Raw genomic sequence first — 21,838 nt, forward strand, 5'->3', positions numbered from 1 at the left:
TTATTTAATTTTTTTTCTTTGTAAGTTGATTATCTCAGGTGTTGTTTACAGTAACAAAAGACTATTACAGACACAAGGACTCAACACTTGACATTAGAAACACCTCAAACGAAATTGTTACTCTCTTGTAAACCCTGAACATCACTGGGGAGCTGCTGCCAGTAATTGTGGTCACCCAACAGTGCTCTCTGGTAAGGTATACTGCCCGGAAGGATGACTCTGAGATATGTATTTCAATACAGCACCTTTTGCCCTAAAGCCTGTCCTTAGCACTTGGCAGAGACCCAAGGGGCAGATATTCAGAAATCTAGTTCTAATCACAGAACTCAAGTTGCATTTCTCCCTTATAAAGTAGATGTTTACAGTTAAGCTGAGTACACGGAACTTGGGGATGGGGTATGGCATTTAGGAGTGTGGGAGGGGGAAGAAAGCATATATACCATATTAAGAAAATATCTTGCTAGTTCACTCTGAGATCTGCATTGCAAATTACTTCTAAATTAGTGTAAGAAAAATTTGCAATGCAAAAATTGAAGAATGAAAGGTCCATTTCTATCCTCCCCTGATTTAAGGCCAGAAATGTAAAAATTTTAAAACCTTATTACTACAGCTCTAGGATTCCCTGAGTCATAGTAGCTTTCTGACAATCTGCACATAGCTCCTAAGAGCAAGAATAAATCAGATATAGTTAACACTTCAAAAAGTAAAGAGTTGGTCTTCACCTTCTGGTGCTATTGAGAGGTGAAAAAACTCAAGAAGTGGGGATTTTCCACTGGCATGAAGATTTATTTAAATCAGTACTTGATCAGATTTTTTTTGGTCCTAGTTATTTGAGAAACAAAAAATAAAAGCAGAGAGGAAAACAAGATGCCCTCCCCAGCTTACCAGTACGCTGTGTCCAGATCTCTAGCTTTTGTCCAGAATACCCAGTTGAGTAGACCAGATGTCCCTGAGCATTCGTCCAATAGATGAGGTTCCTTTTCCAGTCAATATCCAATAAATAGATGTTCCCAGAATGTTCTTCAACTAGAGTTCTCTCTATGGCAGATCCCATAGAGCCAACTTTCAACAAGTACAGACGTTTGCCAGAAGAAAACACAAGTTTTAATTCTATGAAAAAAAAAAAAAAAAAAAAGAGATTTGCTATTTGACCATTTGTCAGATGAGCCCAGGGTCTCTTCTGGAGCAGTGCCCCTAACTCAATCTGAGTACCGATGTCTGCTTCTGAAGCGCACATCCAACATGTGTACTGTAGCTTCTAGAGAAGATGGTCATTTGGACAAATACCAGTGTTGCTCAGTATGCCCAAGTCACTGGGTCTTCTGTGGGAAAACTTGGGAAAATTCTGAGAATGAGGGCAGGAGTACTGCTCTGCTTCATTTAGTGATCTCTCACTACTAAAGGATTTTAAACCTTGTGTTACTCAGGTAGTTGAGTATAACAGTACATAATATATAAGGCTTCAAATGAAATTCAGGCTGATGACTTTGGCACTACAGCTTATTACATATGATGTCTTTCAGAGTTGTCCCTGTAACAGCATTTTGGCACTATGTAAAAACGTGGATGTGTAACCGATATGATTCTGCAATCTGTATACGGGGTAAAAATGGGAGTTCATAACCCACTTGAATCAGATGTATGAAATATGATATGTCAAGAGCTTTATAATGTTTTGAACAACCAATAATAAAAAAAACTTAGAATAAATAAATAAAATAAAACTTATGTAATTTATGTAATTTATCCTTAAAAACCTCAATATTCTATAGGAAAACACAGAATAAGTTGGATAGAGAAGTTCAATGGATTTTATGTCACCTTTAATATTTTGAAGAGGAAACAGCAACCTGGAGAACTTATGTTGACAATGTTTAAGTAAAACAATAATGCGGTAGAGACTACTTATAAACATGAGTCAGAAATGGAATTGTCATAAGATTATCAAGGATTTCTTAGATCACCTCTTTTGCAAGTTTTCATGTAAAACTTGATTTGAAGCTTATCAAATCTAACTGTCCAACAACAGATGGAAAAATAAATGAAATATGGTACGTACACACACTGGAATATCATCCAACTTTTAGAAAGAATGTACACTTGCTACACTGTGAATGAAACACTTATAGTAACTAGTGAAAGATGGCAGACCCAAAAGATAAATATATCATGATTTCACTTAATGTCATACCTAAAATAGGCAAATTCATACAGACAGAAAACAGAATGGTAGTTGAAAGAAACTGTTAGGGAGAGGAGAAGGGGGACATCTAGTGGGTTAAGGGTTTTCAGTCTGGGAAGATGAAGTAGTTCTGGAGGTGGACAGTGGTGATGGTTGTAATTCATGCAACTTAGAAATGGCTAAAATGCTAAGTTCTCTATTCTGTATATTTTTTAGCACAATCGAAAGGAAAAAAAATGAATGAAGTTGTTTTGATAACAAAGTAGTCATCAAAGAAGGTTGTCAAGAACAAAAGCAACTGATTGAGAAATGGAAGCTACATGATTTCCAGGCTACCATGGAGGATGCCTCCTTAAGCTGAGCCCATTTTTACCCGATGTACTTACCACTACATGTGCCAGAAGGTGAAAGAAACATTCCTTCAGGACAAACACACTTATAGCCCTTGGGGTGGACAGGAGACAGAAGGCATAAGTGGCTGCAGGAGCCTGGAGTACAAGCTGGGTGTCTGCCTGCTGTAAAACAGGAACCCCGAGATGTCCTTATCCACACTAGATCAAAACTTAATAACAAAGAACAGTTAAGCCACTTTTGTCTTAGGAGGAATTCAGATGTACTAGTTACCTTCCAATTGGGTGTGCTGACCTTTGAACTCCACTGATCTCTTGATGGTCTTTCAGATAGTGACAGTCACTTATCTATCTGAGGCTGGGACCTTAGGCTTCCACCAGCAGCATCTCCTCCCTTGGAGTCAAGGCAACACGACTGTCTGCCTTGCTTACCGCCAGACTCCCTGAGTGGCCTAGGCTCTACTTTGGTTAGCTTCGCAGAGCCATTTAAGAAGCATTATCTAAGTTGACTTTTCCTATCATCAGGATACCAGGATCTGTTCGATTTTCTGTTTTATTCAAAGATCTGTGAGCAGGCCATCCCAGCCCCTCTGTGAACAACTTATTATCCTTTTTTTCTACATTTCATGGCTTAAAAAAAATCTAGCTAATGCTTTGGACAGGCACAGGACACACACGTGGACCGACTTCCCCAATAGATACTGGTGTTCGGTTCACCTTCCTTTGAAGTGCTATGTAAGGAAGTCTGGAAGGACACCCAGAACATTTCCCTGCCTCCAAATACTGAGTTCCAACAACCACCATCTAGCACTATTAGGTGGTTTCACTCTTATGCATTCTGATTCCTCAGCATTTCTACAGCAAGCCACTTACTTACCCTTAGGCTGCTGGGACTTGTGGAGGACCAAGAAAGCAGATACGGAGGCATCCAGTAACACCTCTCTCTCCTTTGGGCTGCGGGGTGAGGTATGAAACAGCCGTGTCTTATTTGCCCAGAAGAAAGAGTTCTCAAAGACAGCCAGTCCTACTGGGTTTTCATCTTCCAGGAAGATCTCAGGAAAGGTGTACCTCCCGCTTCCGTCCACTTTCACTGTCTCTATGGACTGGAGGAAGCATTAGAAGCTCTTGAGAACATGGTAGCATGCCTTACCAGTGCTGACAATGTTAGTGTCACCAGTTCTTTGGACACTGATTAAACATGTCTAGGTAACATCAGCTTGACAGAGAAGAGATCACTGAAGGATTCATGGAGACTAATGCCAATCAGCAGATTAGATTGCTTTTTGTACAAACTGGGGCCACAGTAACAAACCCTTCGGCCTCCAGTGAAATTTTAACCCAGTTTCCAGAGAACTAGAAGTTCCCCAGGGACGTTGGAGAGGGGGTTCCATTTTGTCCCAAGCCAGAGCTTATTGTCCAAACTGACACTGTACCAAACCCTTTCAATTCCACTGTGTGCTGTCTTCTGAGTAGGGATCCTCTCTCTTTTCAGCAAGGGCCATGTGCAGGAAGCCATCCGTGAAATACATGAGGACCTTCTCTTGGCGTGGTAGCCAGGGACAGAGAGGCCTGGCTTTGGGAACTTTCCGTGGCTCTTCCATGGCAACAGGTTGCCCAATGCACGTGACCTTCCCTCCACTCTGCTAGGCAGGTTTCTCATAGTAACTCCGGGATGGGTGTGACCCATTAGGAGCTGAACAGCCCAACTTTCACCTTTTTTGGAGCAGAACATTCCATGGAAGGCCTTTGATGTCTCCCGATATAAATAAAGCGCAGGCGCAGGCTGCATTTTGCCAGAACCTCGTTCTGTCTAATTGGCTTGCCCATCCTGCCCCTGCTTTTGAAACTACTTTCTGTGTTCTGTGGTTTTTTAAGCCATTCTATTTTTTCCTAGCTTTTATTTCTCAGCCAGCCCATTCCACTGAGGGGAACCCCATTTCCACCACCTATGCGGGACGTGGGCAGGAGCCATGGGAGCACAAAGAGGCACCATAATTAATCAGAATCACAGGTAGGAAATAAGAGGCCTAAAATTTGACTGGTCTTTTAGTTTGGCATTTCTAAAACCGGGAAACCATGAACTGCAATATAGAAAGTCCTAGAAATCTAAGTATGAAACACAAGTAGCCCAGAACTGTATGCTTTCAAGGATGTAGTCAACAATCCTAAAAGATCCTGTGTACTGGCTACAACACAGAATAGGACCAGTGCTTCCAGAAAATTCCAATAGCATTTGACTATAGAGTTGAAGAAAATCACCTCTCTCCTCCAAGTCATGTTGATATAGTCTCTTCCACCCAAAGGTGCTGTGCATCTGGCTCTTCTCAGTTTTTGTGGCCAGAAGGTACTTCATAGAGTTGATGCAAGACTTAAAGAGAATTTTGTACTTACCTGTGGAGTCAAACCAAGTTCCCATCAAAAGTTTACCTTTCTCTCTGGACCTAAGTGTGGTACCTTTTTGTGTTCACTGATCCAGTAGAGCCTGCCGGTCACATGGTCCAGCGTCAGTCCTAAAGGCTCCTCTGTGGTTAGGACAGTGAGCACCTTCCTGTCAGAGCCATCCATGCCTGCAGACTCAACAGCCCTCAGGCCTGTCCCTCCTCGATTCACCCAATACAAGTACCTGCGAACAGGGGTGCATGGTGTTAGGGCCCCTTCACTTGCACACATGCGTACTTAACTCTGTACAGCCTGGCTCGCATAGCTTTCTTGTACTGATCTCTCATCATTATATTGCTGATGATTGCTAGAGATTTCTGCTCCTACACTCACTAGGCTTTGAAAACATTAGCTCCATAAAATTCAATTTAGGATTCAAAATTAAGAATTGGGGGGAGCCAATGAAATCCAAGTTGAAAAAGACTGACATGTTCCCTTATTAACTTAAATATCCTAAGTCATCAGTGATTTAGGATATACTTCCAAAGAAACACTACTTACTTCTTTTCAGGAAACACAACCAGCTGCTCTGGCACAAGATCCTTTTCCAAAATTTTGACATAGCCTCTGCCATCACTTAAGCCAGCACAGATGACCCTTGCAAAGCTGCTAGCCCAATACAACTGTCCTGTGGACCAGTCCAAGGAGATGCTATTCACCGCTGTGAGCTCTGGGGACAGAGGAGACAGCTTTATGTTCCTACATACTTTTACACCCATCTTACCTTGCAGAGACTTGGACACACATTACTACGTTTTCTGATTTTGAATTATACAGTGAGGCAAATAGATGGCAAGGATCAAGGGCCAGGGATGAGCCAAGGTGCTTCCAACATGCAGGGGTGGCAGGGAAGGAGGAGGACCAGAGCAGAAGCTTAACTAAGAAATCCGAGAGCCTGTAAGTGACCTCAGTTTAGGCAAAAGTTCTTGCACAAGTGTCAGGCAAGTTGTTACAAATGCTACCTCTGAATTGCTCCCAGACCATTTCTATATCCCTAGCACTACACCAAGCCCTCTTCACATGCATTGTCTAATTTAATTCCCAAACTTACCCAGTGAGGCAAGTAGTAGCACCCTCATCTTATGGAAAACAATCAAAGGAGTTAAGAACTTGCCCAAGGTGACATACCTAGTGATGGGCACCCCCCATCAGACTAACTGTGGCCTGAGGCTACATTCCAAGACTCTCTGTACTTTGATACTAACAATTCATGTTGCAAGTTACTTCTATGATGCTCCTATGGACTTAAACCACAGCAGCCTTATCTGAAACCAGATTATTATATATTATATGCTTCACGACAGGTGTCTCGCAGGTGGTGGTACAGATGGATAGCATACTTCTTACACTAGGGGGTAGGGCTACAGTTTGGATCTGGGATGTCCCTCAAAGGCCCATGTGTTAAAGGCTTCGTCTCCAGCCTGTGGCACTGTTGGAAGGCAATGGAAACAGGTAAGAGGTGGGCACTAGTGGGAGGTTAAGTCATGGGGCATAACCTTGAGGGGATTGTGGGATGCTAATATTTTCTCATCTCCCTTTACTTCCTGGTACCATGAGGTAAATAGTTTCCCCCACCACCCACATACTTTCACTATATGATGAGTCACTTCAGATCCAAAAGCAATGGGACCAATTAACCATAGACTGAAATCTCCAAAAATGAAAACCATAATAAACCTTTCCTCTTTTTAAACTAATTATCTCAGGTATTGTTACAATAATGCAAAGTTAACTAACACAAGTAGCTTTAAGAAGTTAAGGCTCTTAATGCCAAAACGTATACCTGGGGGCTGGAGCTGTAGCTCAGTGGCAGAGAGCTTGCCTCCTTTGTATGAGGCACTGGGTTCAATCCTTAGCACCATATAAAAAAATAAACAAATAAAATAAAGGCATTCTGTCCATCTACAACTACAAAAAATTAAAAAAAAAAATATATATATATATATATACACACACACACACATACATACATACATACCTGGGTAAAGGGGAACAGAGTTTGGTTTCCCAAGGACAAACACATTTAGGACTTCATCCACCCAGAAATATGTGCTTCTCTTAAGGTCATATGCAATAGAAATGGGCCTTGATTTTATAGGTATCAGAGTTTCATAGTTGCCTGTTCTTCGATCCAGGAAACCAAGCTCTTGATCTCTTGCTATAAGAATTTTAACACCATCATCTGCAATCAAAAGACAATAGAGATGAAGCTTTTTGCCTCACACGTTTCCCTTTAAAGATTTATCCCATCTCTCATGCCCCAAACCTACCTATTCCTAAACTCTGGACTAAGTATTTAGAGATCTCATGGGTCACCCTGGTGCTCCCTCCCTCCTCTGAACTCTAATACATTGAAACTAACCTTGAGAACTTCACTGCCTTATTGGATTTCAGATTCAGTTCCTCTTCTCTCACCTAGGCAGGAGTACTGTCCAAGTCTGGTACATAGTAGTCAAATGTAATTTAGTGTTTTATCTCTAAAGAACAGGGCAAGTCAAGACTATTGACTACTAACCAAGACTATTAACTACTAACCAAGTTAGTTAATACGATTGACACTCAGGTTGGGGAATGAATGTTACAATGGTAGCTCCTTTAAGAAATAATGGAGTCATCTCTAGTACTAGACTTAAAAATGAATTCTCTATGTCACTTTCCTCTGCAATTACTGCTAAGAATAGCACAGGAGCTAGGCTTTGCTTCTGGTATTGAAACTCACCTGTAGCTCGACATTCAGTCCCATTGTTGAGTTGGTAACCTTGAATACAGTCACAGGAGTAAGAGCCTGGTGTATTGTGACATAGCTGGCCACAAGGACTGAACACCATAGAGCATTCGTCTATATCTGATGACAGAGGGTCATAAGTTAGAGGCAATCCAGGAACACGCTCTGCAGTATTTTTGCCCTTTGGAGCCACTTTCCAGATGCTACCTGGATGGGCATTTGGTGGAAATCATTGTTCCGGGCCCTGAAATAGTCCACGCTGGCCACCAATGATTTCCCACCTACATTAATACAATTTAGGAGAAATTTCAATGATTTCCCACCTACATTAATACAATTTAGGAGAAATTTCAACTTTGGGACCACAGACGTTTGAGTACAGAATACTGTTATCCTAGCAATGTTCCTGAGGTACCATTTGAGAATGACAAGTGTTACATCCTGGAGTTCACTGCTAGCACCATGGGAAATGCTTAAGCCTCACAGGTCTAACTGGCGAAATTTAGTTATGGTACAATAGTATTTCGACGCCTAATGGCTGGGACCCATTAGAGCTGAAGTCACAAAATCAGGAGAGATTCATTTCTTTATTTTGTAAGCAAGAAGGAAAATGATTCCTTGGCAGAATTGATGCGAAAACGTTATTCCTCCAAACCCACAGGGTCCTAAAGTAGAATAATGCCTTCCCATCATGCCAGAAGAATAAGCAACAGTCAGGCTCAAGGGCCAGCCTGTCCTACAGTGGGTTGGAAACCCAAGAAGGGTGCTCTAGGGGCTGGGGGCTGGGGGCACAAAACCCAGACACTTCTAAGAGTCATGACCAGATGCTGATTTCATATTTCTAATGATGAATTAATACATTAAATTATCTCCTGAATTAGTAAATTGAATTTAATGATTAAATTTTAACATTAATAAATTGAGAATCTAATAGATTGATAACAATCATTAATGAATTGCTAATACAAAAGCCTTTGTATTCTCTAAAAAAATACTATTTAATACTAATAAACCAGTCTTTTCTCTTGTAGCCTTCCCAAGTGGGTAGAGCTACAGGAAGGTACAGTCATGGAGAGAGGGCACTATTGAGTAGGGATCAGGTTTAGGATGGAAGGGCTGATTAACCCCTCAGGCCAGAGCACCAAAACAATAGATCCTTTACCCTTCCAATCACATTTTATCCTAAAATGTTATCTTTATTTTTGTAGACAAGTGCTATAGGGTAATAGTCATAATCTTTTAAATTATTACTGAACAATGAAGGTATATGAAATTTATTTTAGCCATTGTGGCACCATAATCCCATTTACAAAGAGGAGAAATGAGTCTTCTCCAGTGACTTGGAGAGGGTCAGCCAGCAGGAACAAGCAAGGGTAAACATACGATGGGCTCTAATTTCAGATTCTGTCCTGTTACCCATGCTGTGGACCTTAGTCATGGCTGTAAAATGACAAGCATATTTATTCTGTGACAGAAATCCTCTAAGCTCCACAGGGAAAGAACACTAAGTTTAACACTTTCTCGTTTGGCATCAGATGCCCTGCAATTCCCACAAAAGAGACGTTAACAAGTACTGGCAAGACCGTGGAGAAACTGGAACCCCGTGCACTACTGGTGCAAATATTAAGTGGTGCATCCACTCGGGAAAAACAGTTTGATGACTCCTCAAAAAATCAAACAAGTATACATGATCCAGTTATAGTCCACTTTCTGGAATATACCCAGCAAATGGAATTATCACACAGATATTTGCGTATCACGTTCATACAGTATTCTTTGCAACAGTCAAAAGGAAGAAACAACTAGTGAATATCTACCAGTAGTCGGACACCATATGTAGTATATGTGTATTCAGCCTTAAAAAGGACAGATATCCTGATGCATGCTATTGACATACGTTATAACATGAATAAACCCTGAAGTCACTATGCTCTAGGGGATAAGACAAACACAAAAGCAGGATTAGTGTATGATTCTCCCTACGAGAGGTTTCTGGAATGGACAAATTAGGTATCTAGAATGGACAAGTTAGTTACCAGGGAATAGGGGGAGGGGAGTTGTTGTTTAGCGGGGATGGTTTCTACCATCCGGAAATCCAAGATGGTAATGGTTGCACAACACGGTGCACGTATACAACGGCATATGTTTGAAAATCGCATGGTACATTTAAGAATGGTTAAAATGGCAAAATTTACATTAAATGCATTTTACTGCATTAAAAAATGTTTTAAAAAGTTGAGTCAAACCAGTTCTGACCTCCACAGCTCTGCCCGTCAGGCTGCAACCTCCATCCTGCCCTGCAGGAACACCGGACACCCCAGTGTGTGTCACTGCACTGGCCTTCACAGCCACCGTTCATCACAGAGCAGTTTTTACCTGGTGGATACAGGAAGTAGTTCAAACAGTTGGATGCTGAGCCAATATTTATAAACTGTGTTGTGCACATCCCTTCTAGGCCTGAGTGAGCAAGTGATGACCGGTTGTAACCTTCTGACCTTTGACCCTGCCCTCTGACCCTGCCCTCTGGCCTAGGAACATGGAGCCTCCGGGGAGGAGTGTGGAAGAGCGAAAGATAGGAATCCCAGGAGCCAGGGAGCAGAAAAATTTCTTTCCAGGCCAACAATGTGAATGACTTCAAGTGCTGGTGTTATTTATTATCCTTGCTCAGGGAACCAGAGACCTCTTATCGATGATTTTTTGGAATGCATGAGTCCGTGAGACCCCTCCCTCAGGAAGTGATATACTGGCTTATGAATCCTATTGAATTATCATCCATGTACAACCAGAAGCCTATCCATTGTCCCATTATTTATGCTTTAAGCATCTTTTAAAATTTATTGGTTCTTTTTAGTTATACATGATAGTAGAACTCATTTTGATACAATTATGCAAGCATGGACTAGATCTTATTCTAGTTAGAACCCCATTTTGTAGATGTACATTTTGGTGGGACCCGCTGTGACGTTTTCATACATGTGTATAGGAAAATCGTGTCAGATTCATTCCACTTTCCTGTTCCTATTCTCCCGCCTTTTCTTCCATTACCCATTGTCTCATCTACTGAATTTCTCCCCCGTCTTTAACATCTCTAATCCATTTTCCTTTAGTACAAAATTTGGCAGAATTTTACAGTACTAAAGAGGTTTTGTCATATATATGTAAGACCATATTTGGGAAGTAACTAGGAGACAGATGACAAAAAGACTTGGAGAAAGACTCCCACATTCTCCTTTCCCTGGGAACCTGAACCACAGTGATTCTTGTGGTGAGAACCAGGACTTGTTCTCAAGTCAAAACTGCTTCTCAGTAGCCACAGGAGTCCAGTCTCCATTAAATCCTTAGAGAATTTTATGTTTTTGTCTTAAACAAAATAATCTGGTTCTCAATCAGTATGACATGTGCCAAATGGTTAACTTGTCTTCTACTGGTTTGTCATTTTCTTTGTACTCAATTTGCAAAGTTGATATGAGTCTTAAAAAAATCCCTAAGCATAAAAAAACTGGACTAGTTGATTATATACAAGTAGTTGCGTGCCCTGGGGTCTTCCAGAGAGGGGTCCTTGTAGCAGAATCTCTGCATCAGTCTGGTTTGAGAACACCACTATAGATTTTTAAGCCTAAATTGAATGTGTGGGACTTGTTCTCATAACAAAGCTACAGACATTCAAAGACATAATCTTGGCTTTCTACCAGAATTTCAAAAGCAATACAGTTAGAAGTGTTTAGCTAAAGCTACAAAATGAGAATTAGCCCTCAAAGTTTGATAGCTTAGATAATATATGCTCACACTTGAAAGACCAAAGCCAGGGGCTATAACTGATAAAAGGATCCATCCTTGATATGTGTGAGATTTAGTCCAAGCAGCCTCTCAAAGAGTAGACCTCCATGGTAACTATCGCAGGTCCGCTGTTTAAGCCTATTTCCCACCTCCCACCTTAAGCTAAGCAACTGGTTTCTTACCACATGTGGTGGGTTCATCGGTGCCATCTGCACAGTCTGCTTCCCCATCACACATCAGAGATTCTGGGATGCATCTCCCTTCATCACATCCAACCAGGCCTTCTGGACAGGAAGCTGTGTAGGAAGTGAAGCATATTTTTTTCATTGAGACTCACAGGGAGTGGTAGAAACAGACAATTCTTTCATGGGTAAAGGGATAATATTTCTATAACCTAAGACAATTCCAGGTAAGAAAGTTTTATCTTTGCAAATAGAATTTTTTTCTATTTAAATAGAATTAGAACTTTAGATTTCATCATAAAGATGTTAAGATACCTGGACAGTAGATGGAATTAGCATTAAACTGATTATCCTAGTTTTAAATAGTTACAAATGAAGTAGTGTTAGAGTTGGTCAACACTTGACCTAAAAGAAGTATTCTATTTATGAGATTGATTTACACTTTATCATAAAAATGTTAGAATATATTAGATATTAGAGTATATTAGATATATAGATACTATAGGTTTAACGCTAGAAAAAAAATTAACTGGGATTGTGGTTCACCAAGAAGTCAGGAACAACGACTATGTGTATGGGAGGTCCAGAAGAGAAATGTAGTACTCGTCTTTGGGGATTTACCATCTTTAAGGAAGAATTTTTTCCCTTCTACATTGGCTGCACAAGGCTGAGAGTCATCTGTCAGCTTTCCATGGGTTGGGCCATAACTGAATGGTGGGAACATTCTAGGCAATGCTCAGAGCATCCCTCACAAAAGTTTCTATTCAAGCGCTGTTTTACATTTCCGCAGATAACTACATGTTGGTTACTGCTAGGAAGAAGCATCCTGTTTTTAGATAAAGGATGCAGCCTCGGTTGTAGGGATTAAAATTTGCATAAAGCAACCCACATAGTACATCTGTCCTTGAGACACACGTGGGGAAGCAAGGCTCACCACAGACGTGCTCATCCGAGGAGTCGCCACACTGGTCGATGCCATCACACCTCCAGCTGTCCATCACACACACCTTGTTCCTGCACTGCCACTGCCCAGCCAGACAATGGCTCTGGGGACAGTGTGCGCTGTCGGACCCTTCTGCACAGTCCTGATGGAGATCGCAGAGTTCCCCAGCATCCAGGCACCGAGACTTTCCTGGACACTGGACTTTATGGTCTGGACATGCTGTCACCTTCATGTCTGAAAGGCAGGAGTTGGCTTGGTGAGGCCGAACCAGTGTACTATGGATCTGCTTCTCGATAGGTACCTATGGTTTGCTCATGGGACTTGGTCTACAGAACTCTGAGAACTAAAAGAGATGCCAACCATTGGAGACACAGTCACAATTTTGTACAAGTGAAGTTTCACCCCAAAGAAGTTTTCAAAATGTCAATGAAGCACATAATCACTTTCATTTTGAAAAAAAAAAAAAGAGAGAGAGAGAGAGAGAGAGAGACTCAGGTTAAAAATTCTCTTATAATACCAGAGACAATATCTATATTTAGCACATATGGCATACAGATGTTTAACAACTTCTTTATTTCATTTAATGCTATATCAATAAATACTGCTAATGAACAGAGAAGATGAGGGAATATTAAAAATGTGTTCTACCTACCACAATCAACCTCATCGGAGCCATCCATGCAGTCCCCAGCACCATCACAAAGCCAACTGATAGAAATACACCTCCCGTCGTCACACTGCCAGGCTTGTGGATGTCCACGGCATGCTTCCTCTGCAACCAGGGGTGGTGTTCAAGAAGAGGTGCAAAGGAAGATGAGTTTGTCAAGATACTGGCAGTTTTTAAATTGGGGTTTCATGGTGAGCAGCCCAGCCTAAGTCCTTAGCCCACATCCTTAGCTTCAGTCCTTGCCAGAAAAAAATAACATAAGCAAAATAGAAGTACATGGAAAACTGGCCTGAAATTGTATAATTCTACCCTGACTCCACGTCCTGTTCAGCCCCACATTACCATACCTCTATAAATATTAACACCCCAGACCAGAGGGCTATTGTCTGTCCCTCTGGGGACAGCCAGCATTCTCCATTGAAGGTGTGCTCATTGCTTTACTCTGAGATAGCCTGCATTCTCCCTTAAATGTGCCTCTGCTTTCCTAAATAAACCTGCCTGTTGTCTGTCTGGTGTGTGCTGAAATTCTTTTTCTGCCATGTACACCAAAGACCCTATTCATCCAGGAACCCCCCTATAGTGATATAAAGACCCCCAACCCTCACGGGATGTGGTGGCATATGCCTGTAATCCCAGTGGACTTGGGAAGCTGTGGCAAGAGGATTCCAAGTTCAAGGTCAGCCTCAGCAACTTAGCAAGGACTTAGTAAGACCCTGTTTCAAAAAATAAAAGGGCTAGGTATGTAGCTCAGAGGTAAAATGCCCCTGGGTTCAATCCCCAGTCCCCAAAAAACCAACCAAACAAAACCCCCAACCCTCTTCTGCCCTTCTGAGTTCTCAGACCCAGAGACTCAACCCCCTCTGGTTCCCTCTCCCCAGGAGCTCCCTTGCCTCCTCCTCTTTCTGTGCTGTGGCTCCACACCTCTATCTCTGAAGCACTCCCACAGTGAGGGACTCCCTTTTTGCATGTAGCCTGTACCACAGCACCCCCCCCCCCCAAAATCTCATTGCATTGCTACTGAGAAAAATAAACAGATTTGGGGTTCATATCATGTATTAAATTAGTGAAGGAATAATTATCAATTTGCCACTGGAGTCAACCCTGAATTTGCTTGTCCTTTTTTCCCAAGGTATGCTTGTCCCTTACCAAGGGACAACTGCCCAGCAAACTAATAAGGTTTATCCTTCACACCATCCTGCCAGAACACAGTTGCCCAGCAAATCTTTCTGTGACAACGGAAACATTTTGTGTCTGTTCTGTCACATGTCACTAGTCACATGTGACTACTGGGCACTTGAAATGCACAAGTGGGCTGTGGGTATGGCTCAGTGGCAGAGCGCTTGCCTAGCATGTGCAAGGCCCTGGGTTCCCTCCCCAATACTGAAAAGAAAGTGGCTAATATAATACAATTGAGTTTTATTTAAATTTTGTATATTTTAATAAATTTAAGTCCCCATAGGTGGCTAGTGGCCAGCGTAGCTAAAGATCTAAGAAAATCTAGAAACTGTTGTTTCCTTCAACTGTTTCCATCTAAGTATGCCTACTGGCAGCAAGTAAACCTAGAGAGTTAAGGTAAAATTAAAAAGCATGTTGGGGCATAGAACAAGGCATTTCTGTAAGCCAAAACGTTTCTTTCTATCTGTAATAGTATGTGGTTGTTAGCTGTTCTGTTTGCAGGGAGATATTTTTGTTGTTGTGTTACTGTGCATGTGGTGTTAGGGATTGAACTCAGAGCTCTACACAACTCAGAGCTTTGCACATGTTAAACTCACTGTACCACTGAGCTAGATTCCTAATATCAAATATTCATGTTAAGTTAGCTGTAGTAACTGACCAGGAATATGCAGGCAGGGTAAAGAAAAGGGATGTTGTACTCACCAAGTACCTTGGGGTTTTTGGTTTTTTCCTGAGGACTTTTTTCCCTTCCACAATCACAACACAAGGATGTATATAAGTCACCTACTAAGAAGTTTCCCACATATACTGGTGTTCAGGTGACCCTTCTGGAGCTTTGAGCACTTTGAACACAGAATACTTGAGCTTCATTTCAGCATGATATTTGCAAAGTGGCTGATGTGACTATTGGTTTTGTAGTTTTCTTTATGGTCAATTTGCAAAGTGGCTTTTTCATTGAACAAAGTCTCTAAACTTAGAAAGTTGAACTAATTGATTATATTCCAAACAAATTATGTGTCCCAGGGTCTTCAAGGGTTTCCTAAAGATAAACCACAGGATTACTCTAACTTTTATATATGGTTAAGTCTAAGTTGAAGGTGTGAACCTTGTTCTGACAATCTCAAGACACATCCCAGGCTCTCCCTGGGAGAGCCTACAACAACCCAAAGAATTTACCATGTCTGCCTACAATTTAAGATGCTGAAAACCATGAGAATGGACACTTGTCAACCTAGTACAAATCTGAAATGCTTGGAACTAGAAGTGTTTCAGATTTTGGATTTTTAAAAAAAATCTTAAGAATATTTACATAATAATAGATATGCATAATAACAGATCTTGGAGGTGGGACCCAAATCTAAACACAAACTTCATTTATGTTTCATATACACTTCATATGTATAATCTGAAGATTATTATATACAGTTATTTTTAGTGCCTCTGCATTTTGACTATGAGCCACAATACAAAGTCAGGTGTAGAATTTTCCACTTACAGTGTCGTGTTTGTGCTCAAGAAGTTCTAGATTCTAGAGCATTTTGGGGTTTTCAGATTAGGGATACACAACCTGCACTTGGCAATCAGGGTCAAGTTCACGACTGAGTCTTGAGAAGCACTTACCACACTGTTCGTCAGTTCCATCCGTGCACTCTTGCTCACCATTGCAGAGCCAGGCCACAGGAATGCACTTTCCACCGCATGCAGCTTGCCGCGTCTTGTTACACTCTGCTTCGTCTGCATTAGATGATCAAGAAAAAGAGCCACAAGAGTTTCTGGCTCCCTTGGGTACAAGAGAGCACCTTGTCATGATAAAAAGCAATCAGGCGTCATTTGGGAAGGTCTTCCTTCAACTCATTTTCAGGAAAACACCAGGGGAACTTAGTACCCCAAAGCCCCATGTGGGTTCACCAGTGACCTTCCAGGGAACCAGCTCTTTCTGGGGTCATGGAGTTGTTGCTGGAGGCTTGCTGTGTGCCTCCTTGTTTCCCTGTTAGAAAGAAGTGACTCACATGTGTGCACCCAGAGACATGAGGATGGTGCTTTCAGCTCTGGTTGAATCCCAAAGCCTTGGAGAAGGAATACTTACAAGTTTAGGCTCCAAGTATTTGAGATGTACAGACACATCTTAAAATAACATTAGAATTTTTGATCCTACATAATATCTTTAGCATGCCTCTAATAGCCAGGATATACATATTTATAATTTTCAGTTATTTGCAAGAGAATGATTCATATTGTTCTATTCAAGCCATGAACCTGTGTTTTTTTACCTTTCCAAAGGATTGATGTTAAAAATAAGCCAGATACTAAGAGTCCTCAAGGCCAAGCAATAGGAAGCCTAACTGTACTTCATTTACTACAGTGACCTAAGTTTCAGAGAGGAAAATCTATTGATTCCTCGATTCCTATAAAGCATAATCCAAATCCTGTACTATGAGTGTCTACACCATGTGGAGAAGGCCCAGCCTGTCCTACTCTGGTGACAACTGTACACAGCTATGCCATGGAAGTGGACCCCAAAAGGCTCCTGTGCAGATTACTCTTGTTGGGAAGGGACAACGTCCCAGTTCTGACTGGTGTCCCTTTGAGGTAGTGCTTTCCATATAGTTATTCCACATTTGATTTTTAAAGTCTGGAGTATAAAAAGACTAAAAATAAAATACTGAGTAAATATCACTTATCAATGGATAGCAGCTTCTCCACCACCTACTCACATTTCATCCAGCTATCTGGCTTAACTCAAGAACAAAACTATGAAATCCAGACCAGTCAATGTCAGCAACTGCTGCCAAAGGGACACAGGCTAAGTCACCAGGTCACCTGGGTTAGAGTTTTGGTTAGATCACCTACTCAATGTGACCTTGGAAGAGTTAATTCCTCTCTTTGGACCTCAGTTTTAATATCTATACAATAAGTACAATAAAGCTAGTAAATAAGTGATCCTAAGAGGAAGGTTTAAGGATTAAATGAGCACAAAGCTGCTTGGCACACAGCACCTTCCACGTGCTCAAAAAGCATTAATTCTTTTGCTACCTCTTCCAGTAGCTCTTTCCAGAAGGATCTCAATTAGGGTTGCAGTCAACCCTCCAAATTACCCATCACAGGAGTCAGAACTTGAACAGTATTTTGTCCTGGTGATTTTCAATCTGGGAAACAAAAATGCATAAGGATTCTACATACTACCTACAGACTGGTCTCAAACCTTACTTTTATCTACATGGGGGCTTGCTGTAATTGCATAAGAAATTTACTTAATACATTTATTTATATATTAAATTCACCATAGCTTTCTCAGTCAATACATTAAGTACAATGATTACATGCTGTTCTAAAACTGATAATAAAGACACCTTCATAGTAGGTTATGTTGGAAATCACTGTTTTGTTTAAAAAAAAATGACAAATAACTTTAAATCCTGTTTCAGAAGAGTGCAAGCAGATAAGCCACAGCAGAGATACTGGACCATGTTAACAACAAATCCTGAGGGTTAGAACCTTCCTAGGAGAAAAACAACTGTCCTAAAGTGACACCTCCTCCAAGCTGTCAACAGTACCTTGTCCCTGCAAATTAAAATGACTAAATCTGCCTTTCATTCATGGTGGACAATCAGGAGCACCTGTCCTATGGCATTAACAATCCCACAGGGCAGATGGTTTCATAAATGCTGGACATCTCCTACAGCTGACTACATCATCAGCCACTAGTTGGACCCTTGGGGAACAAAGCACGTCTCTGCCACCCTGGACCCTCCACTCAGCTCATCTGAGCGTTGGGGTCTGCCTACACCTAAGAGACATCAACAAGTACAGCAAGAAATGCACTCCTAAGGCACTTCAGGCCCCATCACCCTTTTTCCCTGGGCTGTTTTTTTTTTTGGCGTGAAGCGGCTCTTCACGAGGTCCTGACCTCCAAAAAGCTCCATTGGCTGCCTGTCACACTAGGGCGCAGCTAAACGGGAGATCAGGGCCAGAAAGTGAATCCCACCCAGCCTGAACACTGAGGAGAAGGATGAGCCCAGAAGCCAAAGTGCCCGCGGCACCCCCAGGGTGGAGAGAGCTCCTTTTCCCACCTGCTGGAGGACACCGTTGGAAAAAGACACCGATTTCGCTGGCTGAGCCCACCTCCCCTCTCACCCACCTGCAGGTTTGTAAAGGGCCCTGCATCTCATGAGGCGGCAACTCCTGAGGCTTAGCCTTGCCCACCTAGGACCTCCTCCATAACTCGCCGCCACCGCACAACGGGGGACCCAACACCCTACGCTAGGTGCCCCAAGTTCTCTGCTTCCAATTCCTTCAACATCCATCCCCAAAGCACGGGACACCTGTACCCTGCGAGGACGGTCCCTTCTGAGGGCATCCCCGCCCGAGAACCTCACTCACCGGCTTCGCTGTCCATCGCGACTAGCACCAGTGAAAGCAGAAAAAGAAGCGTAGGGCTCCCCATGGCTGGGCAGGAGACGGGGCGCCTCCGGGCTGGAGCGGCGCTCGCGGGTGAAAAGAACAGGCAGGAGGTGGAGGGAGGCGCGCGGCTGCGCCTGGGGCGGGCTCCGGTTCCCGCGCCCGCTGCTCAGTGGAACGACTGGGGAGGAGCCGCGGAAGGATGGAGCTGGGAATCGGCGGCACTGCCGGGGAACACCTGCCCGGGAAGGACGTGGGCTGCTCGGGAGAACTGCTGCGCCCTCACATTGGTCTCTGTAGCTCTTTAGCGCTGAGAAGCGGCTGGAACTCCGTGTCCCCCACCTGCAACAGGAAAGCCTATTCAGGTCCTGGCTCATGACAGACTCAGGGGCGAGGAAAGGGAGGGTCAGCGATATTTAGGTGCACACGAATTACCCAGGAATCTTCAAGTGCGCAAGATCTGTAACAGGACTTTAGATTCTAAACCCATCGCCCTCACAAGTGCTGTCTTTTGTTGCTGGTCCTCTCATTTCATGGAAAAGCAAGGGCTTAATAACTCCAAACCGGAGACATCACTGTGGTCGCAGGTCTCTGGCGCTGTTCTCTTGGAAATAATCCCCTCTTACCCCAACCCCCTTCCCAGGACATCTAGGGAGAATCAGACTTCCGCGACCCAGGGTTTGTGATGACAGCTGCCAGAGGCAGCAACCCTCTTTGGTTAATGGTCAGCCAACCAAGAGTAACAACACAAAAGCCCTGGAGAACACCACTCCCCTTTCAGTCTGTATGGCTGAGAGAAGTGGGATGCTTCCACACACTTGAAGGTGGACTGGAAGATCACATTTGATCAGTCTCAACCAGAGTCAGGCATAATCCCATAGGGGCATAGACTGTAGGGCTGGAAGGACCCTGAGGTCATCTTATTCAAACACTACTATTTAGGAATGTGATGAGGGATAATTTTCATGGGCACTGCCCAACCTGTCCCCCTCACTAAGCTAAGCTGTGACACTCCATCTTTCCAGTATGCCAGGAGAGGTGAATGTCAGTTTCTTGGAAAGAACCTGATGGAATTAGAATTTATTATGTTAAATTGGCAAGGAACATTTATATTTTTGGGGAATGAGAGGCAGCAATAAAATACTAGGAAAAAATAGAAACAGAAAACTGAATTGCAAAGTGCCTCCTTAGATTTTATTTGCAACACTGTAGCCCAACAGCTTTCTTTAAAATCATACCTCCTCTTCATTTTCACTGTGGTCCCATCAAACTGCACTTGAAGACTTCAGAATGCCATATGCTCTGAAGTTTCCTTTAAATTCATTGTATGCTCTAATTGCATACACCAATTTAAAAGACCTTCTGGTTCTAGCATGATTTGTACTGAAATGTTGATGCTTTGAAGCCAGATTATTGTAGATGCCTAATAGCATTCAGTAACATGATAAGAGTCATTAAGAATAATAAGAATGTAGACCTGTTCTCTTCATATGAAGGCATAAACTAGTGAAGTAATTAGCTGCGTCCCATAGCCCTGGATCAAATCTTAACTAAATGAGATTATATACTGACTTTGTCAGTTTGGGCTGCCATAACAAATGACTTAACCAACAGATGTTTATTTCCTCAGTTTGGGACATTGGAAAGTCTAAGATTAAGGTTTTAGGTAGATTCAGGTTCTGAGGGTTTACTCCTTGGTTCTCAGATGGCTGTCATCTTACCATGTTCTCACATGGCAGGTGGTGGGAGCGGAGCAGAAGGAAGGTAACCAAGCTTGCTCTCATGCCTCCAAGGGCACTAGTCCCATAGTAAAGTCTTTACCCTTATGATATAATTACATCACAAAGTCCCTACTTCCTAATACTATCCCATCATGGGTTAGTGTTTCAACATCAGAATTGTGTGGGAAGGAGGTGAACATGCAGTCTATACCTATGTCCATCTATATGGCAGCCTTGTTATTATTATAAATAGCATTGTCTCTTAATAGCTGTACCAGCTCAGAACGTCACAGACAAGTGATGCAACACAAATAATATTTATATTTGTCTTTAAATTACCATATTCTTGGACCTCATTCATTTGAGTCACATGTGTTCTCCTCTTCTTGTCTCTCTTCACATTCCACATTTCGTCTTTTAAACAGATTTCTGTCTGTGGTAAGCAGAATGTCCCCTGCCCCACTTCCATCCATTCTAATACCCAGAACCCATGAATAAGTTGCTTTACATGGGAATGGCACTTTGTAAACATGTTTAAATTAAGGATCTTAAAATGGGGAGATTACACTGGATTATTGTGGGGAGGGGGGCACAGCTCAAGCTATTCAGAATAATTCTTATATGGGAAAGGGGACACAGGAGGGCCAGAGAAGGAAAGGTGATAATGGAGGCAGAGATTGGAGTGGTGTAATTGCTGGCTGGATGTGATGAGGCAAAGAATGTGGCAAATTCCTAGAAGCTAGAAAAGGCAAAGAAATGAGTTCTCTCCTATAAGACTTCAGAAGACACATAACACCCTGGTGACTGAAGCCTTGATTCTAATACCCATTTCAGACTTCTCACTTCCATAATGTTAAGATAATAAATTTGTGTTGCATTAAGCCCCTAAGTCTATAGATGACTGTTATAGCAGCAACAAACTAATATAGATTCCCAGTGACCTTGTTCTTGTTCTTTTCCTAACTTTACTGTCCCTTCGTTGTATCCACCACTAATTGCCCTGATTGTCTCTGTCCTCTAATAGCAAAGACACTCCCTAATGGTCAACAGTTCAGAGATCAGGAAGTGTGGGGAGGCAAAAAGAGAAGAGCCAGTTCAGAATGATCCTCCTGCTTTTCCCCAGATGACTAAACCTCACAGTGCTTAACAACCTGGCTCCTGATATCTCCTCCAAGCTCACCCCCGCAACAGAGACTTCATCAATGGCAATACGCTATTCATTTCAGCACTTAACTAGACTTGGTCTTGAGGATCTTGAAATTCATCTGTTGATTTCTT

The 21,838-nt window shown here is 42.3% G+C and overlaps 1 protein-coding gene across 1 annotated transcript in view; it reads right to left on the reverse strand.

Moving 5' to 3' along the window:
• LOC143398210 (prolow-density lipoprotein receptor-related protein 1-like) overlaps positions 1 to 18,837 on the reverse strand; it is a 46,033-nt gene extending 27,196 nt beyond the window's left edge. Inside the window, exons 1-13 of the mRNA XM_076855269.1 lie at positions 18,822 to 18,837; positions 16,062 to 16,175; positions 13,251 to 13,370; positions 12,590 to 12,832; positions 11,656 to 11,769; positions 9,953 to 10,072; positions 7,691 to 7,816; positions 6,950 to 7,153; positions 5,473 to 5,641; positions 4,987 to 5,155; positions 3,410 to 3,635; positions 2,569 to 2,694; positions 886 to 1,110 (exon numbers count right to left, since the gene is read on the reverse strand). Of these exons, the coding sequence (XP_076711384.1) occupies positions 886 to 1,110; positions 2,569 to 2,694; positions 3,410 to 3,635; positions 4,987 to 5,155; positions 5,473 to 5,641; positions 6,950 to 7,153; positions 7,691 to 7,816; positions 9,953 to 10,072; positions 11,656 to 11,769; positions 12,590 to 12,832; positions 13,251 to 13,370; positions 16,062 to 16,175; positions 18,822 to 18,837 (1,972 nt within the window). The remainder of the gene's footprint in view (positions 1 to 885; positions 1,111 to 2,568; positions 2,695 to 3,409; positions 3,636 to 4,986; positions 5,156 to 5,472; positions 5,642 to 6,949; positions 7,154 to 7,690; positions 7,817 to 9,952; positions 10,073 to 11,655; positions 11,770 to 12,589; positions 12,833 to 13,250; positions 13,371 to 16,061; positions 16,176 to 18,821) is intronic.
• Between the last annotated feature and the right edge of the window lie 3,001 nt (positions 18,838 to 21,838).

Source organism: Callospermophilus lateralis, chromosome 4, assembly GCF_048772815.1.
Source record: "Callospermophilus lateralis isolate mCalLat2 chromosome 4, mCalLat2.hap1, whole genome shotgun sequence".
In the NCBI taxonomy this organism is placed as follows: Eukaryota; Metazoa; Chordata; class Mammalia; order Rodentia; family Sciuridae; genus Callospermophilus; species Callospermophilus lateralis.